This window comes from Echinops telfairi, unplaced genomic scaffold, assembly GCF_000313985.2.
Source record: "Echinops telfairi isolate 266 unplaced genomic scaffold, ASM31398v2 ScPeMD7_7415;HRSCAF=8453, whole genome shotgun sequence".
Taxonomy (NCBI): domain Eukaryota; kingdom Metazoa; phylum Chordata; class Mammalia; order Afrosoricida; family Tenrecidae; genus Echinops; species Echinops telfairi.
In genome coordinates this window covers 1,528,678-1,539,639 of record NW_022111315.1, presented here as the reverse complement: position 1 = coordinate 1,539,639, position 10,962 = coordinate 1,528,678, and the positions used below count along the sequence as shown (strand labels likewise).

Sequence of the window (10,962 nt, the reverse complement as noted above, 5' to 3'; positions counted from 1 at the left end):
TAGGCAGCACTGGGTTAGGATATTTTGTTTTGTTTTGATGCACACTTAATGTTTATATAAAACTCTCTTATACATGAGTTTCTGTGAATTTCTTTCTCGAAAGTACCCAGACTAACCCACCCTCGAAGGCAAGATTACAGCGGAGGCCAGTCAGTGATTTCCACAGCAGTGTTGAGTGCTGGAGATCATTGGTATAGCTGCCTTGTGTTGTATGCAGTACTGAAGCAGGTGAGGGAGTTTCCTCAGCCAAGTGTAGGACCCCAGGCCAGGCAGGACTTCCCCAGCTGCATGCAGGATCACTGAAGTCAGACAGTAGCTCCCCGACTCCTCCATTGGGCTTGCAGAGTTGCCCTAGCCTGTGCCAAGACCGCTGATGCCCTAATAGCTCAGAGGTTTTTTGTTTTGCTCTGTTTTACTTTTCTCCTGGCCAGCTGGAATTGAATTAAATTAAATTGGCCTCCTGACTCTGGGCTCTGGGTCTGTGCTCAGTGAGAAACGGAAACTGAAGCTTGCTCCAGAGAGTCTTTGTTATCTTGAAAGCTTCCAGGCTCTGTAGCTAACTTCTGGCATTCCTTAGCATAGGCTCCCTTATTATGCTAATGTACATTAAAGAACTTGTTCTATCAGTTAGCCTTGGAGTTCAACAATGAGCGTGGGATTTTCAGTTTTTACTGAGAAAATTTTTTTCTTTTTTTTATATTGGACTTACGGCATGCTAATTTCGGGGCTGTCATGCTGATGCCCAAGGGAGGAGATCTAGCTTATCAGAGAGGTGATTTACTTCTCAGCCAACTGGAACTGAATTTGCCCCGAGGGCTATTGCTACCGGCTTATGTTCTGTCACACCGCCATCTGGCTCCGGCAATTTTCCTGATGTTTTTTCAATTGCTCCAAATCTATGGCTACCGGTGCTAACCCAAGCCCTAGGCTATGAGCACAAGGTACCGTGTTTCTCCAAAAGTTAAGACATCCTCTGAAAATAAGACCTATTTACAGTTTTGCCTCTCACTGAAATATAAGGCATCCCTTGACAATAAAACCTCCCCAATAAAAAGGCCCTCCGAAGCTACCATAGCTCTGGACTCTGGACCGTAGCAGCGGGTGCCACCACGCAGCTCACTGTTGGCCACAGCGCAGCCGAAGCAGGCAGGAAGTGCAAGTAAATGTAACATAGATTATGAGTAAATGTACCATAGATTGTAGTACATGGAAATAATGGTAGTAACAAGAAATTCTTAATACTGTAGGATTCAGTTTGTCTGGTTATGCTGGTTTGTGATGATAACTACTACCGTACCAAATACAGGTAATACATTTCCTTTTTTGTTGTTCAACAATAAATGTGTACTGTATTCTTCTTCCTGGAAAAATAAGATATCCCCTGAAAATAAGACGCAGCACATCTTTGGGAGCAAAAATTAATGGAAGACACTGTCTTATTTTTGAGAAAACAGAGTAGCTAACAGTTCGGGAGCTCTGTTGTGAGATCTTGTGACTAGCTTTCAGAGTTTCTCTTTGAGTCTTGGATTATGGCCCTTTTGACGTAAGTCTGGGTAAATTGCTACTCACTGCAGGACTAGGGCACAGGTAGCTGCTTGGTCCAGAGTCCAAGAGCTTAGCACTAGAGCATTTCAGTGTGCTCTCGGTTCGCTTTGTGAGTGAAAAGCAAAAAAAGCAGAGTCCATGGCAGACCCTAGTACCCTGATTCTAATTTTAGGACTCTGCCTCCCAGTCTCCCTCACCGTACCTACCAATTTTCTGGTCTGGCAGCAGGAGCTCTGGGCAGGTAAATCTAACTGGACACCACCTTCATCAGTCTTTTCATGATGGATTAGTTTCACTCAGTGTAATGTCCTCTAGGCTCATCTGTTAGGTAGCTTAGCATAGGGACTGGGGCATCCATTACTCATGCTCAGAGCTTCAAACTTTTGGCCAGGAAGGGGTGGTATACCTAGGTGAGCATTGCACCTGGATTGGCCCTTCTGGGCCAGGTAAATTCATTTCAGCAAATGGGATTCACCATTATTGTCAACCACACCTCCCAAATAGGCACCTGAAAAGCCAAAGGCTTTGCTCTGGTGTTGTCTCTCAGCAGCTCTGACACAGTGCAGTGGGAACCGAACTGCAGTCCCAGAGTAGGTGGGCTACGGCCCAAGTCGCTGAGCCGCTGTTCCTTGCACTTGTGCTGCTTCTATTTTCTATAAACTCACTTGGATCACAAAGCAGGCTTCGGCATGAATTCTTTCTCACACAAAGCCAAGAACCGTGGTATATCTCTCCCGTGAGAGAGCTAACATATTGCTGTCATGACTCTGAGATATAAGGTATCCTGGAGCAGGTCCTCACATCCTGGTCTTATGGGTCTTTTGATACCTTCTGGACTCTTTCACCTCACCACCTTTGGGAGATGGCGTGGAGCTGGAACAGAAGTCGGGCTGAACTCCTCCCACCGAAACACCACCATGGAGGCGGATGGTCCCTGGAACCAACTGATGGGGACACTCGTAATGTATTGCCACAGCCCCATCCTTTTGTAGCTGTCATTTCGTTTATCCTTACTGGTATACGGGACTTTACGGTTGCCTTTCTGTGTCTGACTTCCTGGGAGCTTGCATGCCTTCCTCAGTCTTGATTTCTGGTGGGGGAGGGGGGAGATTGAGACGCTGTTGCCTGCAGGTTTGGAGGATTTAGATTCCCAAAGTTTTTTTGAGTCTTAGTGGTATGCTTTGTGTTCCAGCCAGCTAGATGGTTGGGTGCATCCGCATAAACCACATTGGTTTCTGCAGTACTCTGGCTCCAGTGGCTTGTCCTCTGCTGACTTTCAGCTAGGCCGCAAGCTGTGGCCACCATTTTCCCAACCACGTGACTCTCTGTTCCCTGGCAAGATGGCACCACCTGGTGTCTGCCATTTTGGCTGCTGGGAAATGGAGCACATGACCCTGGCCAAGATGGCACCCACCACTCCAGACTCGTGGAGGGGTTGGACCTAGGTAACTGGTTGCTTTGGTCTGGGAGTTAGCCCCACCTAGTCCTGGGAGCCGAATGTTTCCCTTCCCCTCCCCCATTCCCTTTAGTTTTCTCTTGGTTTTACAAATAAGCTGCTTTAGTGTTCTGCCAATGTAAGTTTGTACTTTTCCTATTGGCTGGATTTGAAAGTCTATCCCAAGTGACTGTTAACTTTTACCTTTCATTGGTACTACTTCCAACACTTTTGGGGATAGCTTTTACTACAGTTCTGATGCCACAATGTTCCAGCCAGAAATTCCAATTTCCCTAAAGGTTCCCCATGCTGCTGGACAGATGTCCCTCCCCTTCAGAGATTCGAGAGTCTGCTCCTGCCAGCAGGCATCTTTGAAGGCCTTGGGGCCACTCCAAACAGTGGTCCTCTTAGGTTGTGGTCTAGAAAATGGTTGGACCTGTGGCAACTGGTCTTTGACCCCTCTCTCAGGTAGGGGCACCTGCCTGAGGCCTCAGACCCACAGCACCCTATAGGTATGAGCTGAAGCTGCGGTTATTGACCTTGAGGCATTAAGCTCTCATAACCTCCTTGTTTTGTGTTTTCTAGAAGGACTTACCAGCTTGGTACCCAGGAGTTCCCCCCTCGGATGTATCCTGCCTAATTGGGATAGATTTGATCGGGAAAGGCTGGAAAAACAGAAGCTGATTTCATTTTGCAACTCTATTTGGCCACAATATCTTTTAGGAAAAGGAGAATCGTAGCCAGAGAATGGTACACTTTCCCTTCCAACCCTGATTTAGTTAGAACATTTCTTTGGAAGGATGGGGAAGTGGGCATAGATGCCATAGGTTAGAGCATTTTTTTCTTTAGAGTAGCAGTAGCAACCTTTGTTCCCAGTGCACCCAGGACCCCCAAAGGGACCCTAAATTTAAGGTCAAATATTCCCCAGCCCTGAACCTACCAACATTCTACCCGTAGTAGAGGCAGCTGGGGAGTTTTGTCCCCAGGCCATCTACAAGCTTTTCACTCTAATTGAACTCAAGCAAATTAAAAATTACTTGGGCAGTTACTCTAATAAACCCAAATAGTACATAGAACACTTCCAGCACCTCACCCTAGCCTATGATTTAACCTGGAAAGATGCAATGGTCATACCGGGACAGACAATGACAAACTTTGAGAAAGAATGAGTGCTCAAAGGTGCTAGGAAGTATGCAGAGGAGTTACATGTGATGAATGATAAGTACCCAGTAGGGGAAACAGCTGTACTTTTACCTGACCCTCCTTGGAATCATAGTGAGCCCCAGGGCAAGTGGGCATGGGAACATTTCATGGTGTGCATCACAAATGGACTAAATCATGTAGGCAAAAGGCCATTAGTTACACCAAAGTGACAGTGATTCACTAGGGACCTGCGGAGCCTCTTGTAGGCTTTTTAGAGTGGTTATTGGAAGCCCTGAGAATCATACTGCTATAGATATAGAATCCTATGAGGGGCAAGTCTTACTCAGGGACATGTTTCTCACGCAGGCTGCACCGGACATTTGCAAGAAGCTCCAAAAACTAGTGCAGAAACCTGAAGGAGCTATCCTAGAGGAGATGGTTACTTGTAATAATTCAGCCTTTTACAATAGGGAGCAGGAATTGGAGGTTCAGGCCAAGGAGAAAGAGAGAAGGAAGGACATCTGTCATTCCCAGGTATTGGCTGCACTTACTAACCAACACCTGTCAAATGCCTACCAGATTTCTCAGACCTTTGAATCAGGTACTGAGTGCTACAATTGCTAGTGGCCAGGTCATTGGGCTAGGAACTGTCCTAACTGGAATAAGCCTCCTCTAGTGCCATGTTACCATTGCTAGCAGACTGGCCACTGGGCTGTACTCTGTCCTAATGCCAAAAACCTGGAGGAGGGGTACCCACAGGCCAATGTGGAGGATTGAAGGTGCCTGGTCTGGACCACCCAGCAGCAGGAGATAACCGTTACTGGTCTGGAGCCTAGAATGAGCATCGACATGGCAGGTAGGTCAGTAAATTTCCTTTTATATACTGGGGCCACCTATTCTGTCCTTACCTACTTTCCCAGACTCCTGGCACCCCACACCTGCTCCATCCTGGGAGTGTCAGAAAAATCTGCTGTTAAACATGTTACCAAACCCCTCAGGTGCCTATGGGTTATTTTCTATTTTTCTCATAGCTTCCTAGTAGTCCCTGAATACTGTCTAAGCTACACACCTGCATAGTCATCAGGCCTCATCCTTGTCCCTCTACAGCTTTCCAAATGATCCTCACGGTAGAGGAGCTGCAGATTACCCCACAGGAACCATAGGAACAAGCCATAACCCCTTGAATGGAAGTTAGAGCAAGGGCACTCACAGCAACTCAGTTGGACAGGGTTGCTAATAGGCTTCTGAGACAGTCCTCAATTGTTCAGATAAGCCCTAAGCCAGGATCTAGCTGGTCTTACTCTAGAGGGGGGCATGGTCCTACAGTATGTAGATGTCCTCCTCATCTGCTCGGCCACTGGGAAACAGTTCATTGCCCATACAGTACAAGTTCTAAACTTCTTGGCAGAAAGAGATTACAAAGTCTCCAGGGCCAAGGCCCAGCTAGTGCAACAGGAGGTAACATACCTGGCAGTACTCTTATCAAAAGGAAAGAAAGGGCTCTCCTCAGGATGAGTAAGGGCAATTGTGGAGCTGCCTGAGCCAGAAACACAGAAGCAACTGTGGGTGTTTCTAGGCCTTACAGGGTTTTGTAGAATCTGGATTCCTAACTATGGACTTCTAGCAAAACCCCTATATGAGAGCCTGAAAGTGAGGAGCGATCTAGAACCCCTACTGTGGGGCACAGAGCAAAGGGAAGCAATAAACCAGCTTAAGACTCTTCTGCTCCAAGCTCCAGTGCTGGGTCTCCAAGACCCTGCAAAGAAGATTTTCTTGTATGCCCATGAGAGAAAGGAAGTTGCTCTGGGGGGTGCTGGTCCAGAAGCTAGGACCTCATCCTCAGCCAGTGGCCAACCTATCAAAGAGGTTAGGTCCTACCTCAGCAGGCTGGTCACCTTGTCTACGAGTAATAGCTGCCATGGCCCTCTTGGTCCAAGGGGCAGTAAAGATCACCTTAGGAGGAACTTTAGAGGTCCTGACTAATCATAGGATCTCCGAGGTGCTACAAGCTAAAGGCTGTAACTGGATTTCTGATAGCTGCCTACTGAAGTACCAGGTTCTTCTTATAGAAAACCCTGGTGTCACTATCCAGACTTGTAGCACACTCAATCCAGCCACATTACTCCCTGACCGTGGGAGGACACTAAGCCCCTTCATTCCTGCTTTGAGCTACTGTCTACTAATAACTTGCCTCGATCAGACCTCAAAAACCAACCACTGGCAGTAGCAGATTGTGTCTGGTTCTCAGATGGAAGCAGCTTTGTGATTGAGGGAGTGCACAAGGCAAGTTATGCCATTGACTCCCTTGACCAAGTTATTGAAGCTAATCCCCTGCCCCCAGGAACTTCAGCCCAGCTGGCTGAACTCATAGCCCGAACAGGGCCTTGAACCAGCAGAGGGAAAGAAATTAACTTTATTTACTGACTCCAAATATGGGTTTCTGGTTCTCCACGCCCACTCTTCAATCTGGCAGGAAAGAGGATATCTCACCACTCAAGGAAGCCCCATTAAGGATGGGAGCCAGATCAAGGCACTCTTGGAAGCTGTCCAAAAACCAGCTGAAGTGGCAGTAGTGCACTGCCGAGGGCACCAGAAGGGGGACTCAGAAGTCGCTGTGGGCAACTGAGCCGCTGACAGGGACACCAGACAGGCAGCCCTGAGCACCAGCCTCTCAGCCTCCATAAATGCCCTAATTCCCCCAAACCAGCTCTCACTTCCAGATTACTCACCAGAAGAAGTGGAACAAGTGAAGACACAGGGATTGTCTTCGACCTGATGGATGGTGGGAGAAAGACAAAACACTCCTCTTGCCACAAAGGCTACAGTGAAAATTCCTGAAAGCCTTCCACCAGGCCACTTATCTTAGCCATAAACCCTCCTTGACCCTGCTCACTCATCAGTTCTGTGGGGCCAACTTAACCTCAACCACCAGGTCAGTTAGTTCCCATTGTCTCACCTGTCAGACCAACAGCCCCCAAGGGGCACTCAGAAGTCACCTTGCTCAACCTGTCCAGAACAAGTGATCCTACCCTGGGGAAGACTGGCAGGTAGATTTTACCCAGGTTCCCACTGTCCAGGGATTTAAGTATCTTCTGGTGTTTATAGACACCTTCACTGGATGAATTGAAGCATATCCCACCCGCATAAGAAGGCTCATGAAGTGGCTGAAAAATTACTTCAGGAAGTAATTCCTCAATTTGGGCTTCCCAAATCTGCAAAGTGATAATGGGCCTGCTTTCATCTCCCACATCACTCAGGCAGTCTCCCAACACTTGGGAATAACCTATTGTCTCCACTTTGCCAGGAGGCCTTGGTTTTCGGGCAGGTAGAGAGAATTAATCAACACCTGAAGTTAACGCTCAGAAAGCTGACACAAGAAACTCAGATGAGCTGGAAAGATGCACTACCAATAGATCTGTTACATCTTAGAATTGCCCCATGGCAACCTACGTGTTTGAGCCCCTATGAAGTTTTATATGGGTGGCTTTTTCTTATAACAGAGCCAGCTATAGACTCTGAGGTAGCCTTAATACAGCAATATGCTACCCAAGTAGCCCAATGTCAGGAGGCGTGCCACCAGACCCTGGGGGAGGAAAAGTCACCACTCTTGTGCCAGCCAGGAGACCTAGTTCTTATAAAAACTTGGAAGGACTGGTCTCCTAATTCTCAGCTTCAGCCAGTCTGGAAGGGACCTTTGCCAGTAATTCTCTATCCCCACTGCTGTCAAAGTTCCAGGGCAGAGTGCTTGGATCAACCATAAATGGATGAAACCCTGGAAACTGTCACCATCGGACCCCTCCCAGTCAGAGACCGCAGATGAGTACTCCTGTGAGCCATTGGACGGTCTTAGGATGGCATTTCATTGCCACCCCCGGACAGATGAGGGCTACACAGATGACGCTACCTCAGACCCCTCACAGCCTTTAGGCCAGTGAATTCCTTTACTCCGTTCCTGTGTTTGCAGTGAACAAACACTGATGCCTGTTAATCCTAGGATTTTTATTTATTTCCTGTGATACTGACCTAACTCCAAGGCACTGACACCTTACAATCTTACCCTTGTCTCACTTAAACTGTTTGTCCGTTTGTTTGTTTTTCCAGAAGTTATCAGGTTACCTCTGACCCAATGTGCCAGCTCCAGGACCACCATCTCCTGGACCCCCTCAACCTCATCCATTCTGGGCCCTGAGCAGACAACCCCTTCCAACAGAGTAGGAAGGATATGGACCCAAAGCCCCACTTCACCCCTTTTGTCAGCAGGAAGTAGCTAGAAATATCATCACCCAGTACCCCAAAGATTTGGGTCCATAGCTCTTCAGGGGGGAAATGTTAGTAGATTAGCATACAGACTGGGGCGTCCATTATGCATGCTCAGAGGTTCAAGCTTCCGACCAGGAAAGGGTGTTACACCTAGGTGGGTGTTTCACCTGAATTGGCCCATCTGGGCCAAGTGAATTCAATTCAGATAATGGGATCGACCAGTATTGTCTACCATGCCTCCCAACGGGGCACCTGAAAAGCCAGAGGCTTTGCTCGGGCGCTCTCTCCCAGTGGCTCTGACACAGTGCCACAGGAACTGGACTGCAGTCCCAGAGCGGCAGCACTGCGGCCCAAGTTGCTGATCTGCTGTCCCATGCGCTTGTGCCACTTCTATTCTCTGTAAACTCAGTTGGATTACAAACCAGGCTCCAGCATGAATTCTTTCTCACATTAAGCCAAGAACCAAGGTGTATCTCTCCCATGAGAGAACTAACATATCCATGTTATAAGGTGTTTTACATATTCATTATTTTTAAATCATAAATAGTATTCCATTATATGTATCTAGCATACTTTACCTTGTAATCTATTCTTTGATGGATTGGCATTTATGTTATTTTTTCCACATTTTTGCTATTGTGAATAGTGCTGAAGTGAACATGAGCAAGCATATGTTTGAGTATAATTGGTGTCAGTTTTTATCTGAATGTTTGATAGAATTCACCACTGAAATTGTCTGGGCCAGACCTTAATTTTTGTTACGAGTATTTTATGATCTGTTTAATTTTTTCCTTTTTGATAGGAATTTTTAAACTGTGAATCTCAGATTGTATTAGTTTGGGTAGGTAGTATGTTTCTGGAAATTTGCCCATTTTGTCTAGATTATCAAATTTGTTGGAGTACAGTTCCTCATAGTATTCATTTATTACAATTGTTTTAAAAATTTCATTGGGGTCTCGTACAACTCTTATCACAGTCCATGCATCCATCCATTGTGTGTCAAGCACATTTGTACATCTGTTGCCCTCATCATTCTCAAAACATTTGCTTTGTACTTGAGCCCTTTTCAGTTCAAATATCAGCTCCTCATTTTTCCCCTTCCTCCCAGCTCCCCCTATTACAATTTTTTATTTCAGTTTGTTCTGTTATAACATTGCCCATTTTGTTTCTTACTCATGTTTCTTGCATCTTATACTTTTCTTTTGTTAGGTTTACTAGTGGTTTGTTGATTTTATTAATCTTTCCAAAGAACCAGCTTCTAATCTTATTGATTCTTTTTTTCTGTTTCATTTCTTTCTGTTCTAATCTCTACTTAGATTCTTTTCTTCTGATGATTGTAGGCTTAAAATAATCGATTCTACCTTGAAATCAACTTGAATTCCTCTACATTTGGAAATTCTGTATTTACTTATTCCCTCTTTTTACTTTGTAATTATCTATATTTATAAAGTGATAACTCTGGTCCCATGTTTTCAATCTTGTAGGCTTTCTTTACATTGACTTCTGGGTAGTGTTGGTCGTGTATGTTATGTTGTATACTGTTGTTCCTCTGTCCAAAGAACTTCCTTTAGTATTTCTTGTAAGTTTGGTCTGGTTCGATTTGTTTGTTTGTTTTTTTAAAAAATTCTTTTAATTTCTGTATGATAGTTAAAATTTTGTGTCTACTTGGCTAGGCCAAAATTCTTGATGGTTTGGCAGTTAACATCTAGCCATGACCAGACCTAACACAATGTAATCTCAGAAAATCAATTAAAGGAAGTTTAGTGTGGAATGCACACTGTGACTCAGATCAAATCCTTGATGCAGCCAAATGATAGGAAGTTTCCTTAAGAGTGTGGCCTACTTAGTATAGAAGTGTATGCTGTAGAAAGATTGCTTGTTTGGGGCTGGGGCTGGATCCTGAATCTGGCTGATTAACTTCCAGTTCTTTGGACTTGAACCAACAGCCTGTCATATTGCTTGTTGATCCAGGGATTTGTTAGTGACCTGCATCTGACCTGCCAACTGTGGATTATTTTCCTCTGTAGCTACAAGTCTGGCCTGCTAACCTGAGATTCATTCCTCTCTGCAGCCCAAATAGCAAACAAGTCAGGAGAGGCCTTCAGCGTAACTCACAGACTTGGATCCCTGCCCACTTCTACAACTGTGTAAGACATTTTTTTGATATAAATCTCTCTATATATTTTTTTCACTCATTTTGCTTCTCTATGAACCCATAGGAGCCTGGTGGTGCAGTGTTGGTCTGCAATCCACAAGGTCAGCAGTTTGAAACCATCAGCAACTCTGTAGAGGGAAGATGATGCTTTCCACTCCTATAAAGAGTTACCGTCTCAGAAACTCACAGGGGCAGTTCTACCCTGTCCTATAAGGGCCTCTATGAGTTGGCATTGACTTGATGGCTGTGAGCTTGGGGGTTTTTTTTTAGGGGGGCGGGGATGAACCCAGACTAAGATAGTCTCCTTTCTGAATATGTCCTAACTTTGCAGTTGTAATTTTGGTACAATTTTGCTGAACATAAAATTCTTTGTTGGCATTTGTTCTCTTTCAAAGTTTTATATATGTCATCCCATTGCCTTTTT

General features: G+C 45.6%; 1 protein-coding gene across 1 annotated transcript in view; it reads left to right on the top strand.

Annotated features, from left to right (window-relative positions):
- Nucleotides 1-6,749, top strand: part of EDA (ectodysplasin A) — a 558,670-nt gene extending 551,921 nt beyond the window's left edge. Inside the window, exons 8-9 of the mRNA XM_045296990.1 lie at nt 4,490-4,657; nt 6,597-6,749. Of these exons, the coding sequence (XP_045152925.1) occupies nt 4,490-4,657; nt 6,597-6,749 (321 nt within the window). The remainder of the gene's footprint in view (nt 1-4,489; nt 4,658-6,596) is intronic.
- The last annotated feature ends 4,213 nt before the right edge of the window (nt 6,750-10,962 follow it).